General features: G+C 44.1%; 1 protein-coding gene across 2 annotated transcripts; it reads right to left on the bottom strand.

Moving 5' to 3' along the window:
• Positions 1-688: 688 nt before the first annotated feature.
• Positions 689-21,689, bottom strand: LOC116050611 (verprolin-like). 2 transcript variants are annotated; one of them, XM_031300821.2, is made up of 14 exons: positions 21,479-21,689; positions 8,817-9,025; positions 8,265-8,350; positions 7,994-8,133; positions 7,735-7,918; positions 6,170-6,284; positions 4,767-6,065; positions 3,503-3,769; positions 2,971-3,375; positions 2,649-2,810; positions 2,353-2,526; positions 1,588-1,669; positions 1,295-1,443; positions 689-1,193 (listed from the first exon to the last, which is right to left on the bottom strand). In XM_031300821.2, the coding sequence occupies exons 1-14, from the start codon at positions 21,489-21,491 to the stop codon at positions 927-929; spliced, it is 3,552 nt and encodes a 1,183-aa protein (XP_031156681.1). In that variant the 5' UTR covers positions 21,492-21,689; the 3' UTR covers positions 689-926. The 2 variants fall into 2 exon arrangements, with proteins under 2 accessions (XP_031156681.1, XP_035854195.1); XM_035998302.1 differs by lacking the exon at positions 21,479-21,689 and adding an exon at positions 11,403-11,520.
• Positions 21,690-21,945: the final 256 nt, after the last annotated feature.

Raw genomic sequence — 21,945 nt, 5'->3', positions numbered from 1 at the left:
CTACAGTGTTCAGTAACGTTTCACCACAATCTAACGAAATAAAAACTAAAAAGAGTTGAAAACACAATTATGCAAGTTACAAAAAAAGGACAGCTCTTTGTTGAAAATATCCAACACATTTCAGGGGATTAAGATAAAACCTTACTTTTGTGGATATCAGTATTGATTAAAAAAAAAAAAAAAAAAAACCTTGTAATGTCACTTTTGGAGTATCTCTGATATATGGTGATGATATGGGCTGGGCAATATTTCAATATTATATCGATATCGTGATATCAGACTAGATATCGTCTTAGATTTTGAAGAATTGTAATATCGTTACATGGTAAGTTTAGTCTTTTCCTGGTTGCATTACAGTAAAGTGATTTGAAGATGGAAGTCATTTTCTGAATTTACCAGACTGTTCAAGCTGCTCTATTATTTGCCTTTAACCACTTAGTCATTATATCCACATTATGATGGTTATTTATCTAAAATCTAAATGTGGAAGATATTTTGTGAAAGCACCAATTGTCAACCTTACAATATCGTTGCGGTATCGATATCGAGGTGTTTAGTCAAAAATATCGTGATATTTGATTTTCTCCATATCGCCCAGCCCTATCTCTGAGTCACACTTGGGCCACTCAGAACGTAGAAGAGCTTCAAAAATGCATAGCCGTCAGTCTGAAAATGGGGATGTTGTTTTTCCAAATGTCTGAAGGACAAGTTAAAAAGTATTTCATTCTGGAAGAGCCCGTATGCTGCTTCAACCACATGCACATACCTAATCCATACACACTCAATGTCACCATCAGAATACAGACAACCTTCTTTGCTATTGATACAAACACAATTCACCCCATCCCCGCCCTACCTGTGCTAAAGATGCTTTAGACGCTTCTTAAGCCTTGACCCATGACTGTTAACCGCGCTCCCTTAACTCCCTAACTGAACAGCTTGACGAAGCAGCCGTGGCAGTAGGGTTTGTCGTTTTGTTCTTTAAAGGTGCCTTTGTTGAGTTGTTTCAGGCAGAAGGCACAGACAAAGTGCTCCGGGTGGAACTTCTTGGACATGGCGGTGATACAGCGTCCCGTGATGGGCTTCTGACAGCCGGAGCAGAGGGAGCCGCGGCGCTCGTGGTAGTGCACTTCACAGTAGGGCTGCCCATCGTGCTCAAAGAAACTTCCATTCACAAACGGGGTGAAGCACTCCTGTAAACAAAGACAAGAGGAAGATGCTAGTATTCTAAACTCTAAACTCAGGTGCATAAAAAAAAAAAAAAAAAAACGCAAATGCAATGCAAGATACAGACCCTGCAAACAAAACACTCGGGATGCCAAAGGCTGTTCAGCGCTGAGATGTAGTTCTCCAGAATGGCTCTGGCACAGCCGCCACATTTTGGTGCAAACATGTCAAAGTAATCCTTCCTGCAAAAGGCTTTTCCATCCTTTTCATGAAAGCCTTCATTAGTAGGAACAGAAAACAGATTTCTTTTTTTTAATCAATTACAACGAAATGCAAAACAGAAACTAGTGTTTATAGTACTATGTGTGTACTGTACATGTAAAATGAATAGTAATAATTCAATGCAACGGATCACAGTACCCTCTGGGCCAAAGAAGGATCCACACTGAGCGCAGAAGAAGTGTTCAGGATGCCATGTCCTATCCAGCGCCGTCACAACTTTCTGAACAGACAATGACAACGCTTATTGGTTGGCTGACTGTAAGGCCGGTTACGCACTGGATGCGTCGCGCGAGCGTGTCAGCTGCGCGGCGTGTCCGTTTATATTTCGGCTCCCGTTAGAGGTTAGAGTTTACACACTGCCTGCGTGACACACACGTCTCAGGCGCAGCTCGAGTCGCGCCGAAAACGTGTGCGTGCTAGAAATAGGACCGACGGCTATTTTTCACGCGACACGCAAGCGTGTTGGAAGCGTTTCATTTTGACACAAATACATATTAATAAATGACATGTTGATGTTTGAAAGTATCTAGGTTTTGATATAAATGCAGATATAAATGTAATAAAAAAAAAAAAGTAATATATTTATATATTATTGCACCTGTCAATACAGAACGAAATATTCTGTAGCCTATTTTGACGTCAATACTGCCGACGTTGTCTTTGCTGTAATCAAATCAGTCTATATCTATGTTTAACATGGTATTTCATTTTATCAATGGGAAACGTGTACAGACAAGGCTAGCAGCAGCAGCGCCACGTCAGACACGTTTCTGGTGTGTAAAGACACAGAAAAATCCACGCAGCCGCCACGCAACAGAAACGCCAAGCTCGCACGACGCAGCCAGCGTGTAACCGGCCTAATCTACAACAGACATGACCATGTTACGTAAAGCAGTGGCTCACATCCAATATGGGCCCGTTGCAGTAGTAGCACCGTGGGGAGAACAAGTTGTGGTAATCCGTCTCGCAGTACGGCTGTCCTTCGCGCTCAAAGAAGTTCCTAGAGCCGATCTCCTCCTGACAGTGTGTGCACACAAAGTGCTCAGGGTGCCACGTGCGGCCCATGGCAGTCACCACCTGGACAAACAGAAAAGTGGATTGTGCATTTAGTATGCAACACTCTAAAAAGTGATTAGATTGATCGTGTATTTATGTATACAAATGTTTTATCTTAAAAATAAAAAATAAAAGCATTTCACCTGTCCCACAATTGGTTTACAGCAGGCTCCGCAAACTCCTTTGGCTACCGTCTGCACACCCAGTTTGTTGAGGTCCGACTGCAGGCTCCCGAGCATGTTGTCCAGCTTGTTGACCTGTGTCGGAGGCCCACCGGGAACGCAGCCCTTCCCTTGGGCCATAATCTGAAATGGTTCAATTATGAAAGCAGTTGAAGGTGTGCCTAATACACACAGAAACGTAACCAAAAATCTATGTGCAATATTCAAGTTTGAGGTTACTAAAGATTTAAAAAATGAAAAAGTGTGAAAAAGAAGAAGGGAATAAGAGACAGGGGGTTCATGCCTGCATTGGAAGGAAGATTGGGTCATACTCTGTTTGACAGCCTACTGACACCAGGACTTTGGGTGCAAGCGGTGTCACTGGCTCCACTGGTGGAGGGTGGGTTGGGGTTTTCAGAACAGGAGGAGGGGGCTCTGGTTTGGGGGAAGGAGGTTCCTGAATTGGGGCTGGTGGAGGTGCGGCTTTTATAATCTGCCGAGGTGGAGCGGTTTCCTGGATGTGCCGAGGTTGTGGAGGAGGGGAGGGAGGTGGAGGGAGCGGTGGCGGTGGCGGTATAGGGATAGGGGGCTGCCGTAGTGGTAGTAGTCGCTTAGGTTCTTCTATAATAGGAGGGCAACGAGGGGCGGGGGGAGAGACAGGCGGGAGCACCTTCCTCACAGGGACAGGCGACTCTGGGGGAATAATGACCTAAAAGAGGCGAGAAAAACAGAGAGAAGGAAGGGAACACAGAGAGCAAAGTGTGGAGAAAACTGTAGGTGAATTGATTGGGAAAAGAAATATTTGGGAACACCGTTTTCTGCACAATGAAGCCAACCTTGTCGACCTCACTGCCGGCCCCGTCGGGACGGAAACGCTGGGGTTTGGACGTGACGATGACACCCTCGGTCAGCCAGTCATCCGGCTGTTTACGTCGCCGCTCTGAGCGGCCTATCCCGAACTTTCCCTGAAGCTCCTCTATGAGGCGGTCCTGAGAAGTGTTCTTGTTCACAATGATGGGTCCCATCTTCCTGCGCAGGTGGCCATCGCGGAACATGGGGTGCACGTTGGGAGTCTCCTTAGTGCGCCTAATCACTGATTTGATCTAAGGGGGAACGGTGAGCATCTTATCATACGTCGTCAACACCAAACATCACCTGGCTGAAGCAGTCACAGCAGAGCTCTGAGGCAGCAAGGTGAGTCGCACACACTGGGATTTTTTTTTAAACCAGGGAAAGGCCAGGATGCTGTGGTCAGTGGGCTCACAGTCACACTTCATGCACTTCTTGCAGCATGCTTATGTCAGGTGCTTTCAAAACTCAAAAACCCTAGCCATGATGAACCACAGCAACTTCACAACGCTGGTCGCATTAGGGTCCTCCACACCAAAACTGGTGCAACAGTTAAGAAGGATTTTGTGCCATGCTGAGTACTGGTACTGAGTGCAGTATCAAAGCAAAAACTCTTGATTACAGAAAGCATCTCCCTTTCTCAGCTACCTTGTATTCCACTAGCTTCTCTCTGACGACGTATTTTCAAAAAGACTTTCTCAAATACAATCCTTATTTGTTCGGTCTAGTTTCTGCCCAGCTAAATGGACATCTGATTCTCGACTGGACAGTCAAATTAGGGCATCTTGTCGTCACCCCTCATGAGGCTTGACAGTAGGACTACAGTCTTGTGATTGTCAGATTTTCTTTTTCTTGATTAATCAATTAACCACGTAGACTATGAGAAGAGTAAATACTGAAAGCCTGCTGTGTTTTACAAATAGTCTACAACCCAAAAGATATTCAACTTAAAATAATATAAAAACACAGAAGCAGCAAACTTTCATATTGTTGATTCATTGTCAGTCAATCGACTTATTTGTCTAATTGTTTCAGCCCTTCTTGATAGTGCTAACCGAGATTTGAGTGATAACATTGAATGATAACAAAACAAATCCTCTCTTATCTGCGGTAAGATGTTAAAAATCATACTAGTGAGGACCCTCAAAGCAGAGGCCAGCCACTGTAGAAGCGTTAAGTCTCTTAAGCAAGAACAAAACCATGTGAGCAAAACAAGCCCATGTCGTGTCAAGCGGGAGTGCAGATGCATACATGTCCGGAAGCAGAGACTCTCTCCATGGTGGGAGTCTGCAGCATGGGCAGGTCCAGGGCAACGTCAGGGGTCCCGGGGCATGAAGACGGGGTCATGGACTCATCCATCCAGCTGGCCTCTGTCAGCGGGGTCATGCTGCCATCTGTGTACGGCCTCTCGGTGTAAGGCGTCATGGTGCCGTCCAGTCCGTCGTGGAAGGACATGGACAGCTCCTCGTCAGCCCAGTCTAAATCTCCGTTCCCGTCAGTGCCTCCGTCCACCGAGTCGTCTGTGATGGTGTTGGTGGTGCTGGTGAAAGTGTCCGGCTGCACGCTGTTTCTGTCCATAGGCAGGATGAGCTCCTCGTGCACCTCCGGCATTCCTCTGCCTAGACACTGGGCCGCCATCGTCGGCTGGGGTTCCTCCATGTGCGCTTCGGAGTGATTCTGCGCAAAACTCATTGCTAGCAGCTTGTCTAGTGCCTCGTCCAGAGAGGGCTCCACCGCGGGGGTTTGCTGCACAGTGAAGGGGCTGGCTCCCTGGGCTGGGTCCCTGGGGGCCGACTCCAACAGCTGTCTGCTGGGGCTAGCGAAGGCCGGCGGGGAGGGGACCATCAACACAGAGACCGGAGATGGTGAGGTGGTTTTTGAGGAAGCGTGTGCAGAAGGTGGAGATATAGAGGCAGCAACAGGGACGGGCGAAGGAGTCTTTGGAGCCGAGAGAGGAGGGGTGAGGTTTTTAGAAGGAGGCGGAGAGGAGAAATGCAAAACGAGGTCGTGAAAAGAAGCGGACCCCGTGCTCGTAGGCTCAGGAGCGCAGGGGAGTTTACCGACAGTGTTTGAGGGTGAGACCCGTTCTACAGATGGACTCGGGGACTTGTGGTCCAGGATGGTGTTAACTGAGGTAAGTGAGGGGGTGGTGGTGGTGTTGGAAGGACTCGGGCTATTTCTCATGAGGCTGGAGTTAGAGGAAGCGGCATGAGAGAGGACTAGCAGAGACTTGGTTTGGGATGACAGCATGGTGGCAGAGACATCCACGATAGAGTCCAGGTCCAGGTCACTGGCGGCAGATAGGGAGGATATAGGACTGTGGGGACAGCGACGGTTCGCATGGGGCATCGACATGCCACCGTCTCCTCCATCCTCGTCTATGTGCAGCTCTAGACCAGCAGGCAAAGAGAAAAGAGGAGAGGCACGGGCAGACGGGTGGGACAGACAGAGGAAAGGAGAAGCCACTGGGGCGATGGAGGAAGAGGCTGGAGGATGAGGAGAGCTGGAAGACGCTCCTGCTGGCTCCAGCATAGAGCCCAAAGAACTGGGCTAGAGGACAGAGAAGCATAGGCAAGATCAGAGGAAGAGGACAGCGAAATCATCAGGAATATGAAAGGAGAAGTGTGCGTTTTGTTGAGCATGCTGCGTTGTACCTTGAAGTCAGACAAAGAGGCCATCAGCTCGTCTAGCTCTCTGGTGGCACAGGAAGCTGAAATTCTGGCTTGCTGCTGAGAGGGTGAGTCCAAATCGCTGTGGCGAGCGGAGGAACTGGAAAATACAAAGTGTAATACGATTTGAAATTAAATGCTGCAGCCTAGCAGAACTCAAAATATCTACTGCCTAATTTTCTCAAGATCACCTCTAATTAGGCTCGTTCGAGATGAACTGCGCCTCGCCTGTAAAGTGGACGAGAGCAGGCGGCAGCAGCTGGGGGCGGTGACAACAAGCCGCGGTCAAGTCGGACAGTTTCCAGCCGATTCCAGCAGCCTTCAGGCTGAACAGGAAGTGACAGAAACACTGTGGTCCGATTCCGATTTAATGTTATCAGACCCATATATCAGCTCCTACAGTCTCCAGTTGTTTTTATTATGACAGAGTAGCTGTTAAAATGCTCTACATGTGATCTGTTGCTGATTTTAATTTTAACAACACACTGTAGATGATCCGTAATCTGAACAGATTTAGTCTCTCTGACTTCTAAACGTAAATAACAGCCACACAACAGGTGTTCTGTACAGAATAAGCCTTTAAAATCAGACGAATAGCAGTTAAAATCCCTCCAAATCAAAATCAATAAAAAGTTTATATAAAACGTCATCATGTTGAGTCGATTCTGAACCAATCAGCTGTTAGATTAGCTGAGAGGCCGGCGTTTCCCAGCCTGCCCTGGGTCCGCCTGGGTCTTGCAGTCGGTGGAGAGCAACTGCGGCGCCTGGCTCTAAAAACTGCGGCCGCCTTGATCTCGTGAGGTTATCGTTGCCCACATGTGCATGACGTCAGAGCAAGTCGGGATCAAGTCGGACACAAATCTAACCGGCGTGCATTGGGCGGCGATCGCCGGTGATCGATTCTGCGCAGATCTGGCTCATCTCGAACGAGCCTACTGTTTCATCCTAATGAGAGTCATGAAAGCCGACGTCTTTTTCAGGGTTTTTGCTACCATTGTAAGGCTTAGGTGCAGCAACCAAGCTGTTTTGTGCGCCACCTAAGTCGAATAAATGTAACTATAAATGACTTTTCTCAGATCTAATGATTTTACTTGGTTCATAGCATGGTTTCATTAGCAAGTTTTAGTTTTTTGTGTGTTATTTATTATTATCTTCTCTAGCTTTTTCAACATTTTAGACACAGATATGGTAAAAAATTATGTGAAATTGCTTCTTTCTTTTTTTTTTTTTTTATTGAAAAACGTAAACCTCCCGCCAAATACGTGCACTTAAGCCTTTCACAAACCTAGGGAAAACGCTGCAAATATATGCCAAGTTAAAGATTTTTTTGGGGCATTTTAGGCCGTCATTTGACAGGACAGCTGAAGACATGAAAGGGGAGAGAGAGGGGGAACGGCATGCGGCAAAGGGCCGCATGTCGGAGTCGAACTCGGGCCCACTGCGTGGAGGAGCAAACTTCTACACATGGGCGCCCGCTCCACCAACCGAGCTATCCGGGCGCCCAAATATTCCAAGTTAACGAGCAGCTGCAGTGGAGAGCCTGCGTGTACCTGGGTGAAGGCACTGAGCCCTCCAGCTCGTCCAGCAGACTCTCCACGGTGGGTCGGGCCTCATCCAGCCTCGTTCCGTTCCTCTTGGGTTTCTCCTGAGGGGGGGGGCTCACCATGATGTCAGGGGAGCCGCCGTTCTCGTAATGGGTGATGCTGCAGGAGGGTAAGGGTGGAGCGGCCTCCTCTGTGGACACACAACAGTTGAACTAACTCTGCTCAACACAAACAGAACTGATAAGGCTGAGGGCTTTGTGTGTACCTGTAGTGGGGAATGAAGGGGAGCTCTGTTGCACCGCGTTGAGTTCCAGCAGCAGCCGGTCGAGCTCCGAGAGGTTACTGCCCATGGCGGAGGTCATGGCTGCTGTTGACGAGTCCGATGACTTCGATTTGTTTGGAAAACTGAAGAGGAGACAGACAGAGACAACCACAGGTAAAAGAAAATGACGGATGATACGCTCAACGTTACACACACACACACACACACACACACACACACACACACACACACACACACACACACAACAGGATACCTGTAGACGTGGTCCTCTTCGATGTGAGACAACGGGGAGCTGCTACTGTCCCTGGACCATGAGCTCTTCTGTGCGGAACCTAACGACTGCAGAAGACACATCAGTCAGACATGCTGAGAAAACCTGTGCTCAACTTTCATTTGGCTTTTAATCTGACCCCGTTAACTGTTAAGACTAAACATTCCTGCTCATATTGCTTTTCTCATTAATCCGATATCGGAGATTGTAATCACAAGCACGCAGACATACATGATACATGCTATTTTGTATATCTACCAAATCTAAATTTGTGCTGTGTCACTTCCTTGTACTTCATGCAGGGTTCAAAATTAGCACCACCTACCAGGCAAACAAACACACAAGCCAACAAATCTATTGAGTGGCTGGTAGAATTTGAACATTCACTAGCCATTTGGCTGGTGGACAAAAAAGTTAATTTTGTACCCTGACTTCATGCTTCTTCTTAAAGCACTTTGTGACAAACCTGTTTGTCGAATGGCTCCATCAAACATTAGCTTGTGAGTTATGCATGGTCACACTACAGAGACCGACCTGCTGAGAGGAGTGGAGGGAGTCCGGCTGGTCTATCAGTGACCCGTTCAGAGCCTCGGCTGAGGGTGGAGGAGGGACTGGAGGTGGAACGGACACATCCTGGTAGGAGTGTCCTCCGGTGGGGATGGAGTAGGGGGTCTCCTCCGGCAAGAACACCGGTCGCTTTGAGATGTGGGACGTAGTAGATTCCAGGTCCGCCAGCAACGCGTCTGAAAGATTTGTTGGTAAAGTTTGATTGCATTTTTGTTGCAAGGTGCACCTAAAAATAAATCTTGTACCTACCAAAAAAACAAAACATACATTAAACATACATTAGGTCCAAATCAAATAAATAAATATAATCTTTGTATGAGCAATTCGTCCATGTCTTGCTGTTTGCTCATATTATGCTCATCTTCAGGTTCATAATTGTATTTAGAGGTTGTACTTGAATAGGTTTACATGGTTTAATTTAAAAAAAAAAAAAACACCATATTTTTGTTGTACTACACATTGCTGCAGCTCCTCTTTTCACCCTGTGTGTTGAGCTCTCTGTTTTAGCTACAGAGTGAGGCGTCACACTTCTATTCCATCTTTGTTGGGAGTCGCACATGCGCAGTAGCTAGGTAAGGACTACTAGCCAGTCAGAAGCAGAGTATGAGGACGTTCCACGCTAGCAGCTAGGCGAGCATTATAACGTGTTACAAAGTGACGCACGTTCGTCACGGAAGTAAAGGCTGGACTACAATAGAGCTGTTTGGAGCAGTTTGTGAACAGTGTTTTCTGTTGGAGACGGTAAGTCCCTTTGGGGTGGACTTTGGGCTTTTTCACTTTGTAAACCTATAACATGCGCAAAAAAACAATATATAAAACTATAAAGGAAAAAGCCAAACAGCATAATATGAGAACTTTAAATAACAATGTTCATCGTAAAGCAAACAGGTCAGAGACAAATTCCTGAACTGTGTGAAACTTGGTTGGGCTGGAGACCAATTCATTTCTTTACTGGGGTTGTTGGGTGCTCTAAGGCGACTCCTGACTGGGGTGTCAGGCTGTCAACACACAATGGCAGCGAGTCTGAGTCAATCTCTCATTCCAACCTGTCACCAAAAAAAGCTTTTCTCTTCAGCACAGATCATTCAACGGAAAGGTTAGACCCTGTCACCATCACAGCACGGCACCGTACCTTGCTGAGCCCAACTTTATACCTAAATCCATTAGGCCTTTATAAAATATCCCTCTGAAATCCCCAACATACTTTTTTCCATCAGTTCCCCCTATAAATACAACCCTGCTGACAATGAGTGCTAGCTGTCTATTAGGGCTGGGCAATATATCAATGTTATAATATCGATATCGCGATATAAGACTAGATATTGTCTTGGATTTTGGATATCGTAATATGGTAAGTGTTGTCTTTTCCTGGTTTTAAAGGCTGCATTACAGTAAAGCGATGTCATTTTCTGAACTTACCAGACTGCTCTAGCTGTTCTATTATTTACCTTTACCCACTAAGTCATTAAATCATTTCTGGAGATTATTTATCAAAAATCTACTGTCTATGAGCTTTATCTGTCATTTCAGTCTTATACCTCTGTGAGTAATGTACGTCTTTGATTAGTCTCCGTTTTATGGGAGACGGTGTGAACTTAACAAGACAGACTAATAAGAACAAAGAAGCAGAGAGACAGAAAGTGTTTCTGAATCCGGTCCAGGGTTGAGGGGGTACAGTGTTCACTGGAACGCAGGAGCAAAATAGACTCTTACGTCACACAATCCATCCATCCTCAGCCTGTCCAGAATAGACCGCAAACACCGGCTGCACACTGTGACACTACAGAGGCTTGGAATGGCTACGGTCTGTTTCAAGGAATCACTGCACTTTTAAACTCATAACACCCGAGAAGCAGGGTCGAAAACTGTCCGGCTTCTAAAAATACAATCTACCTAAGTAAAAAGTGTCTCTCTAAATTTAAATCTGTCTGTATAATAATATGTTGTATATTTTATTCTCTTATTCTATCTATCTATCTATCTATCTATCTATCTATCTATCTATCTAAAGAGTGTTAATTTACTGTCCTGACTAGGCGTTAGTTCAAGAAACGACAGAAGTCTGCAAATTCTTGATGTTTTTAAAAATATTTAGTAACAAAAAAACAGAAGACGGATATTAGTGATGATGGATTACTTGTAGCCATTTTTTTATCCTACTACATCCAAATACTCCACAATTCTTTCACACAAGGTTACATTAATCCTACTGTAAATCAGCAGAAAAGTAAACATTTTACTTAAAACTTAAAAGGTGAAGCTGAGTAGTACACGGAGACTTAGATCAAGTCTGACTGCACACCAATGAATAATCATCCAGTAAAAATGGAACACTGCCTTCATACCATCCACAATCAAGTGACCATTAAAAAAAAAGAAAAAAAAGAAACATGTGTATATATATATATATATATATTTTTTTTAAATCGGGTGCTGTCTCAGGCTTGGAATAGACTGGATATCTTTGTCCTAACAACAAAGCGTTCCCAGTGATCCTCCGGAATTCAAAAATGTAACTTTTAAAATAGTGAATAAGCCAGTATCTGTACTCACATTATTGGTTCCAAATGCTGTATCTGTAATATCTTCCAGGCAGGATATTATGTGTGTGTGTGTGTGTGTGTATTTGTCATGTGTGTGAAGCAGACAGAAGTACAGACAAAGATAGTGTGAGCAACAAGGAGTGATAACATGTTGCCAGTCTACTGGAGGGGGGGGGGGGAGTGGTTTGAGGTGAGGATCTCCTTTCAATAAGGGAATCCTTTCAGTGCGCCTTTATCTTAATTACAAACACTGGTTTCTACCTAATATTTAGTGCATTCTAATCTCCCCCCTCAAATCTGCATTTACAAATTGACTTAACTAACTGTACATACATCAGAATCATGTCTCATCATAAACATGTGACTTAAGTGTGTCCGTTCAACTCAGATGAGCTGGGATAAGTTAACACAAAACAGAAAAGTGTGATAAACTGGAGACGCTCACTTGTCTTTGCTCCCACCCTTCATCAGACGTAAGTCCAAAAGGAGATCCTGGCCAGAAGCTAAATGTTAAAGTCATGAAGTTTGACGTAAACCACATGGGAGCACTAGCCTATTTAAAGGCGGTAAGCTCAGCGAGTAGCCCATGTCTGTGCAAATGTGCTGAAATATCACGACCATCTCAAAATAATCTGCACCTGGTGCTGACATGCGGAACAAGGTCTTACTGAAGTTGACTTTGTCACTCATAAAACAAAGCCTCCGCATAGACAAATACCACAGCTGGTTTTGGGACAAAGGTGGGTCATAGAAAATACAGTGTAGGATTTAGATTACCATTTCTTTTGCATCTTAAAAAGCTGTCAAATGAAGAAAAAAAAAAAAGTAAAGGCCTGAAGACGAACTAATTATGGTAATGTATTCCTAGGACGTTCTTCATGGCCTTGACAGAGAGGACAGCTCTACTGCCTGAAGTCTTCCAGAACACATGTAGAGAGCCAAGTTTTTGAAACTTGTACTATAAAAGTGTCTCTGCACTCATTATACCCCTCTCCCACATGCTGATACTACACATCTGTGACTCAGGCACAGGCCCGCCAACTCTTAAGAGTAGCTCTCCTCAGAGGACATCATCACAGTTAGCTTCATTGTTTAAACTATAATGTCTAATGCATTATGCCTTGGGCTGGGTATAATTTTTTTTTTTTTTTAAATGACGATACCAGTACCCTTAAAGTTATACCGATACCAATGAAGTACTTCATTTGAAATAATCCTTCTGGATTTATTTTTTTATCAGACGCCACAGGCATGTGCTAGTATAGCTATACTTAACCGGTGGCATCTCGGCACGCTGAACTGCCAACTCCATCAAACACACAGCGCTCGACTTCACCACACCACAGACTGTATGGCTTGTTCGCTCGCTAGTCGGTCAATCACATGTTGCATTAAAAAAAGAAAAACGCTTGCAGTGATTGGCTGCAAGCAAAACATTGCAAATGATCTCTTTTTTCTAACGCAGGTACTGTTTGTTTCGATACTACTTGGTACTGGGTTTTTTCTTTCCGATACCCAGTCCTGATTATGCCTGTATTGACTCCTTTGCTGGGAAACACAGCTACACTATGTTCCAAAATTGGACAGTCCCAGTGAAAGCGTCTATGTGTTGCTTTCAGCCCTTCATTCTCAGGGTCCCTGATTTGAAGGCGGATCAGGAGTTGTCCTTACACGTATGAATACACATACATGATAGTAAACTAGATATCTTTGGGTTTTAGACAGATGTTAGGACAAAACAAGTGATTTTAAGTGTCATGTTGAGCTTTGGGAAATTGTGAAAAATGTGTGATTTTTCCCCTTTTTTTTAAAAACATTAAAATAGCACAGAACATAATCAGCAGATTTGTCGATAATAAAAATGATTGTTAGTTGCAGCCCTAATACGGATGGCACTATAACCACAGTGTGAGATGCGCCAGCATAGATTAAGCAATTTCTGTATCAGGATAAATAAAGATCAAAACGGGGCATTAGAAAAGACCTGTAGCACAGTTTAAATTTACCACAGTTTAACAGTTTAAATTTAGCGTCAGAAAAGTATCATTTATAAATCCAAAATTTCCCAGTCACATCCTTTTGTAGCTTTCTACGAGTGCATCACTGTGATTTGATTTAATGCAGGTCATAAAAGCATAAAGATTAAGATAAAGATGCTACTGAAATTGTCTTGCGTCCCTCCTTTCCCCTGAAGAGGGCAGCATTGAGTCTGCATGGCACGAGGACGGACAACAAGCCTTCGTCAGTCTCAGACAACTTTGGTCCATTAAGAGTTAGAATCATTAAGAATGCAAACGTCCACTGTAAGCCAAGTAACAGGCTAATCTTTTCCATTTCAGACAGGGGGTAGTAGCCACAATGGACAAAGTCCAATTCTGCTCTAACATCATCCTGACTCAATGGTCCATTGTGCAAGGTCTGGAGGAATAAAGCTGTCATCAAAAAGGATATGACTGGGACTAATAATGCAAGATGAATTCATCAAACGTCTGTCAAACAATATAACAGAGGCTCCCTCTGTCAGGGGGAACCATCTGTGGCCACACTGTGGTAACTAATCTTCATTACGTTCAACAAACAACTCTCAAGTTATGTGGATAGTGTACACATTTTTGTGGCAGTGGGTACATGTACAGTCCTGCCTTTGCACCCCCCCACCCAAGGCCCTGCCACAGTCCTGCAGTGTTTATCAGATGGGAGCGAAGGTGCATGGGGAATTCCACACATTCCTCTGTCCGCTTCTGAGAAAGAAAGCAATCTGGCGGGGACACGGGGAAGGTGGCTCTGGGACGGGTACAGTCTAATCCAGGGAAACCTCATTTAACGTGCAACCTGTCCTAACTGGAAACAAAATGATGCTTTGTAATAAAATCTGCTTAAGCACAACACACATTCCTCCAATACCGCAGGATTTTAGGTAGAGAACCGGTGAGGAATGTGCGTGATTACAAAACCCCATCTGTCAGTCCATAAAATGAAAATAATGTGTTGACAATTACAAGACCCATTCCACTAACTACAGCATGCTTTGAATTCCAGGATAAGGGAGATGTCAATGTTTTTACTGCCCATTTCCCACAGAGTGTGGTGTACAGTGCAGGCAGGAAGGAGGGAGGGAGGGGGGGGGTAACCAGGGCTGTTTAATCTTTTCTATTAACATGTGGGCAATGGTGATGGCCTACCAGGGTCCACAGCTCACCTGTTTATAGCCAGGGAGCAAAAGAGTAGAACTGGCCACAGCCCCACACCGAAACTCTACCCCATCAGGCCACCCCAACACGATATTTATATCAAACAAGACAGACAGGGGCCAGGGAGAGGGGGTGGAGGGTGACATGCCAGTGAGACAGGCAGGGGAGGCAGGGGAGAATCCAGGGACGGACTAACAGAGAATGAGAGTGAATGCGATAATATGGACCAACAGCAAACAGATTAAACGATGGACCAAGAGAGACATTTTCAAATAAATGTTAAGCCTTACAGTTTACAGTGTTTTTACAGTAGGACACGCAGGCCCATACAGACAAAGGATGAATGAGTGTAATAGCATACCATCCGAAAGACAGAAGCATCTTAGGGTGATTACTTCAAAATAAACATACCTAAAAATACTCTGCCAAGAAGCCCCATATCCGAGAGATGACACGCCCCTTAAGAGAACGCTGGACCAAAATAAAAGCACTTCCCTACAGACCAGTAAATCAGATGACAGGGGAAAGTCTAAAGACTGATGTAACACCCAGTCACTGAGGACACATTCTGGCGATGCATGTGTGAAGACTGCATGCCAGTGAGTAGGCTTTTGTGTATAAAGAGTGTAATTGGGTAGGATGAGGAAGACCCTTAAGGCTCTGACACACCAACCCGACGGCCGACCTTCGGCAGAAAAGGCAGTCGGACTGACCGCCTCCCCCGAGTTGGTCAAAAAAGTGCCTCGGAACACACCGAAGCGACGCCGACTCGAGCGTACGTTCTGCGCGTGCGTGAGATACAATCTTATATTTTACGAAGATAGTTCACCGAAACGTGTTTGGGAAAACATCTGAAGCGAGAAATAGGCCATGCAGTTGCTGAATCGGTCTTCATTTCAGATCGACAAAGGTCAGTTTAAAAGATTTGTCAGATTTTGAGAGCCGTTAGTCACGCTCATCCCGCTCGTCATTTCCAGGTTAGCGCTCCACCAATCAGATTGGCCATTGAATCCGACTGCCCGCCTTCCGATTCAACAAGTCAAATCGGCCCAAATGAAGGCCGACGGCTCCTCTGACTGACGACGGCACCGAACACGACGAACAGACTCGAGTCACTGACCTCGCCAGACTGTCCGACGGCCAATAATCGGGTCGGTGTGTCAGCGCCTTTAAAGAAAGGCCGTCATGTCCTTCAAACATTGACCGAAAACACCAAGCCATGCTCCAAACCAGTAGCCATCCTATAGAAGAGCAGTACAAACAGCCATCAGCAAAATCCTGATGGATTTAAACAGTGAATGAAGTCAGTCTACGCCACCCACTCAGGCTAGTAACAAATAGGACTGCAACAAAGAATTATTGTCATCATCGACCAACCTGTCGATTATTTTCCCGACTGTATTTGGTCCTTAGAATGTCAGAAAATAGTAGAATATGCACATCACACTTTCCTGAAGCCAAAGTTGACATATTCAAATTGCGTGTTTGTCCGACCAACATTTCAAAACCCAAAGACATTTAATATCTTAAGACTAAGAAAACAAGCAAACATTAACATTTGAGAAGCTAGGACCAAAGAAAGTTAGGCATGTTTGCTTTAAATAAAATTTTAAAAAAAATGACTTACAACAATTAATCAGATTCTTGTGATGATCAATTAAATGATCAACTCATCATCTCTGTTCTACTTGGTATCATTTTCTAAACTACTGCCGATTAGATGCCTTTGTTAGTTAGTTACCTTAGTGAGATTCGGATACCAAAACGCTGAGCGAGCTTTTAATGCTGGCTTTTGGTACTTTACAGTTTTTCAATTCTCAGTGCTACGAACACTTTTCAGTTATTACCAATAAAGCATTGAGGTTCGATACAAGCCTTAGTGGCAAGACATGAGGAGAAAAGTGTAGATTAATGGTACAATATTAACTGTATAACAGCAGAATTTTAGTATTTAGAAAAATAAAAGTGAGATTTCCTGCCCTGTTTACAGACATCAAGCTCCCCTGTCTTCAAACATGCCCATGGGTGTCCCCAGCTTGAGTAATGCTCCAAGAATCCAGCAGGGACTCGGATTCCAACTACATTACCCAGACCCAGAAAATAATCAGCACTGCTCTCTGAGCCAAGTTACAAGGCCAGGGAACAGGGAAGGTGGGGAAACAGCATGAAAAGAGGAAGCGAGAGTGAAAGACGCTGCGACTGTTGAAGCACCGATGTGGTACAACAGCATTTAATAGGGAAAACACTGTTCTGGCAGCCGATGTACACACTGGAGGCCCACAGCTGCCCACTCTACTAGTGCTCGCTGGCCTTCAGCACTGACTTTGCTCATTGTTTTTCTCCTCTGTTTCCTCAGGATGTGGGGCAGGGTCTGTTGCCTAAGCGATGAGGTCAGCCATGTAGCTCTCTCTTCCCCAGATCCAGAACAGGATGGGTGTGGAGCTCGGGAACAAGGCTGATTTACAGTCAGGAGCTTCCCTGTAGCTGAGTAGGCGAGCCCACTGGTTAACCACGGCTAACCTTGCAGCTCTCATAGGGTGATGAAAGCTAGTCTGGTAACACTAACTCTGTGCTGCCCACACACCGGGACACAGAAAGCACTTAAGACCTAAAATCTTTTGGTATGCTGTGCAAACGCTGTAAACATTTAAGACCACGCTGCTTCTACAACAGCCAACTTTTACTCCTGCCTGGAGAATAAGGAACTTCCTCTGAAGGGTGATCAACTGATGCTATTACAGGAAATCTAACAAGGCTGCTATGTGTGTACAAAAGGCATGTTTAGTAGGTGCTTCTGTCAGTTTCAGCCCACATAGCTGCCTCACGTATACACACGGGCCCTCAAAATAGTGTGCGTTCAAAATAGAGCAGAGTGTCTCACATTGTTTTGAAGCCTGTCTGCATTTAAGCGATAAACAGTACCTGTTTTCTGCTGTTTTTCTTATCAGGTGATTACAGGAATAAACAATGAGTATGTTAATTGGCTAAAGCAAAGCTAAAGACCCATCTGTTTACTGTTGTGTATGAGGCCTAATTTCTTTGTATGTTTTTCTGAGAGTCCGAGTGTGTATTTATTTTAGTCATTAGAAATGTTTTTAAACTGTATTTTCTATGCTCTGTACAGCACTTTGATTTGAAAGCGCTTTATAAATAAATGTATTATTATGACTGCACACTAGAGCGCACAATTCTGTCTGGTTCCTCTTCAGTGTTTTAGATGCTCAACTGAAAGTAAAAAAAAGAGAAGAAGTTTTTCCTCAGCAGCTTACATGACTCAATTTACATACAGTACAGATGACTATTTCTGCATGTTGGCGTTACAAAGTCAGCAAGTGTGACTGTTACTAGCTACATTCTCGTCTGTATAGGACACAGTGTGATATTAAGTGTTAACAACAATGTTTCCGGTGTTGAGTGATTCAAGCAAGACTCACACGGTGTCTCAAATAAATATACTAATGCTGACTAAACCGTGTTGTTGGGTTAGGGTTTAACACACAATTACACGAGAAAATGCACTATGTAAGTATAACAGCAACTAAAATATTTAAGGTACTACAACCATATTTTTAAATGAGCCCCTCTGCAAGACAGAGCTTTGATAGTGCATGAAATTAATCAAATGGCCACACAGTGAACCTGAGTTTTGGGGGGGGCCTTGGCCACTTTGCCGTGTCAGTAATCCAGCCCTTGATTTGATTTATTGGTAATCCACAAACAGCCAATTTAGTGGGAATTTACAACCAAAAGGAAAGTCTATCATGCATGTTATTTTCACTTTAGTCATGATGACCCTCCAGCATAATGCATGTCTGTACCAATCCAATTTCTTCACTGTTAACCTGCAGACATAGAGTAGGGCCTGCTCAGCCCAGTGAGGTCAGTCTGCCTGAATCTCACGCAATCCTGAGGAATTCACAGAGAGCGAAGCTTAGCTTCATACTCCACAAACGTGAAACACAGAAGCAGGACAAAGGCCAAAGGACAGTGTGTAACACGTGGTCTAAAGGACATATCTGGGTGAGGACTGGTCCCTTTGAACACATCAGTAACGACAGTGAGGCTCGGGCCTGGCTGCCACCTGGTCTGGACTGTAAAAGACTGATCAGAGCAATCCTGTGGAAACTTCTGACTCAAAGGGACAGCCTGGAAGAGTGCTCGCACTATGCTGAGGGAATTCCCTTCCTCGAGTGTTTAGCAACGTGGGCTAATCAATATACACAAGAAGAAGACGGAAAGAGTGGAGTCTGATCAGGTTTCCAAACAGCTCCATGTAGACCTGTCAGTCATAAATGGGCCTCAAGACAAGGGCCTGTGGGGGCTTGTTAGCTGGGGGCTTACTGGAAGTACAGCAAATCACAGTCATTAAGTATTTACAAACATTTAAAAAATTGGTCGTGGTTATTGCATATTTAGGGAGGATATGGGAGGGGTTTGCCACATGATGTGGATAAAAAAAAAGTTTAAAATCGTAACAGTAAGCAATTTAACTTCACGGTTCTGTGATCGTCAGGCTACCAGACCTTAAAGCTCAAGACCTTTTTTAAACAATCTATAAGTGTCTGCAATTACCAGAAGACCCATTTCAAGGACCGACAGCCCTCCCTCTGGTGGCAGCACGTACGGGGCTGAGAGTAGTGGTAGGAGGTGAGTCATGACCCAGAGAGTATTTGGCCTTGGACCCCTGTCACAGAGTGATGTTCGACATTCCTCAGCAGCCTCGCCCCCTCCTTCAGCCTGCTGTCCACGCTGCTTCAGTGAGACTGCAGGCTCCCTCTCAAACAACAATCAACCCTTTCAGTGGCCCATGGCAGCCAGAGCATCTAATGTGCCCTGGAGGTATTCTCAGATCGGGCCAAACTCAAAATAAGACCCATCGTCTCTCCACTTAAACAATTCACTAAATGCCTACAATGGGAGCATCCCTACAGGTAACTGACAGAGGCTTAATACAGGGAATTTATTCTGAATAAGCAAATATAGCAAACTGACCAGCTGGTAAAAACTATAACAACCAGAGTTCGAAGTTCAGAGGTTCAGTGCAAAAGGTCAACGGCCAATGAACTGAAGAGGTGACTGGTTAATGAGGCACAAAAATATAGATGGAGTTGAAGACTGCATGGAGAGACACACACAGTCAGTCACCGATTGTCATTATTAGTATTGGATATAGGGCAGATAAAAGGCAGTAGTGCTGAAGGATTAGGTGATTAATCGATTTACAGAAAAATAATCGTCAACAATTTTGATCATCGATTATGTAAGAAAAAATGTCACTCAAATGTGAGGATTTGCTGCTTTTCTCAGAATATACTGTATCACTGCGAGTTAAATATCTTTGTGTATTCAACCATTAGTCGTGCAAAACTAGCTATTTGAAGACGTCACTTTGGGGTTTCACAGTTTGTGATGGCCATTTTTCACTAGTTTCAGATTTTTTTTGTAGACTAAATGTTTTATAGAGCAAAATAATTCAACTTAATGAAAAGGCCTGATACGGTTGTATGGAGCAAGTGTGTATAGTGTGAAAAATATGTTCTGGCGGAGTATGTTTGTACACTTCTGTACCATTTTACACACTTCTCTGCTGTTATTTGTTCTTGTCTTTTTTATAAAACAAAAATCTAATAAAGATATCGTAAAAAAAATGAATGTCAAATGACAATGCCTCTAAAACACCTAAGAAATCATGGCAAATTGACTTTAGCATCAACAGTAGGTAATGTAAAATGAACACCTGAATATTAATATTCTTGGGGAAATTATCTATTCTAACAGCAATTTTGGCAAATAACCAAACATCACTATGGGTCCTAAAATTCTGACTGTTGTGTAGTAATAATGAATTTGGCAGTGAATTTTGCACTTGCGGGTAGACACAAAAGTTAGTTTATGCCTTTTTACCACATGATTTGCAACTCTAAATGTCAATGTACAATAATTAATCAATAAAACATGAGGGCAGAGCATGAGGGTTTTGAATCCCCAGCAAGGTCTATGATACGTGGACAGCTACACCAATCTAATATATAAATCCTGGGTCAGGAACCTACCAATTACTACTACTGTTTCACCTCCTGTAGAATGGTGTGTTGACACTACCTTTGCCATAGCAAAATGAGATGTTGAGGTTCTCTTTGGGGTGTTTGTTTTTTAATTAAACATATGGTTCCCACATGTCTGATCAGTGATCACATACAGTAGTTCACATACAGTACAATTTGCAGTTTTTCTATTTGTCCTAATCGCATCTTTGTGTCTTGTATTAAGGCTAGATTGTATGGTCAGTAATTAAGTATCACGAGCAGTTAAGTCTGCTCCATCAAACTGGAGATGCATTAAAAGCCAGCCAAGCCAGGGTTGAGCTCACATTGTGCTGTACGGAGCAGTCTAAATGGGGAGGCCTGTTGACTCCACCACTTCAAAGCTGGAATGAATAGCCTGGGGGGCAAAAGTTGAGGAGGTAATGTTGGAGCTCGGTGTCAAAATGTCAGCCAAATATCTCCTCCCTCTGGCACATATATTGACAAAAAGTAGTTTCTTTAAAAGTGCAGGATAGCGTGTTATTATCAGACATTAACGTTAATACAGAGAGGGAGAGTTTAAAAGGAGGTGGTGGTGGTGAAGGCTAACGTTAACGATGTCCAGCCGCTAAGTTACTACGATGCTTAACGTTATATAAATCAAAGTGGGCAAAATGTGCCATACAATCACTCAGCCACACAGTACTGTAACATTTGTCAGAAAACAGTTAGCATTTCCAGATTAATGTGACCCAGAAACTGTCTTTTCAACATTAAATCTCGTCGTAACGTTAACTCCTCCACCCTGCTATTCGTTCCTCACTGAGGGCTGTAGGAAAACAGAGCGTTTTATAAACAACTTCATAACTTACCTAAATCGTCCATAGTGGCTGCCTGGCTTTGGCCTGTGTCAGTGTTATGTTTGGTGAGCTTCTCAACTGTTTACGAAGTCTGAATTTTCCTCTCCAAACTTCACCACTGCTGCCTTGGAAGTTGGTCAGGATTGATCTCGTGAACGCGCTGCAATATGTGCATGTGTACTTTACCAGAGCGCGCGCTCTGACTGAGGATCAGTGATGACCGACATCTAGCGGCCAGAAGATGGAATTACACAAAGTGTCACAGTTCATCAGCCAGCTGTAGCGCTGTGGAGATAGGTTTGGCAATGCGAAACTAACTTTAAAGTAATGCGACTGTAGTTAAAGTGACGAACTTCAAGGATATTTTCATAATTTGTTCTTGATAACAAAGTATTCACACAATGAGTGGGTTTTTCACTGGTTTCTAAGCCTCAACTGATACATTTCATTAGGATTAATAACTACTGCATCTTGCTCAT

The sequence above is a fragment of the Sander lucioperca genome, chromosome 2, assembly GCF_008315115.2.
Source record: "Sander lucioperca isolate FBNREF2018 chromosome 2, SLUC_FBN_1.2, whole genome shotgun sequence".
In the NCBI taxonomy this organism is placed as follows: domain Eukaryota; kingdom Metazoa; phylum Chordata; class Actinopteri; order Perciformes; family Percidae; genus Sander; species Sander lucioperca.
Note: the sequence above shows the minus strand (reverse complement) of the source record. Positions and strands in the feature narration are given on the sequence as shown.

Excerpts from the sequence above, each read along its gene's own strand:
- LOC116050611 (XM_031300821.2), bottom strand. Across the intron at positions 8,134-8,264 it reads GAAGAGGACCACGTCTACAG|TTTTCCAAACAAATCGAAGT; the intron begins GTATCCTGTTGT and ends TCTCCTCTTCAG. Across the intron at positions 2,811-2,970 it reads CAATCTTCCTTCCAATGCAG|ATTATGGCCCAAGGGAAGGG; the intron begins GCATGAACCCCC and ends GAACCATTTCAG.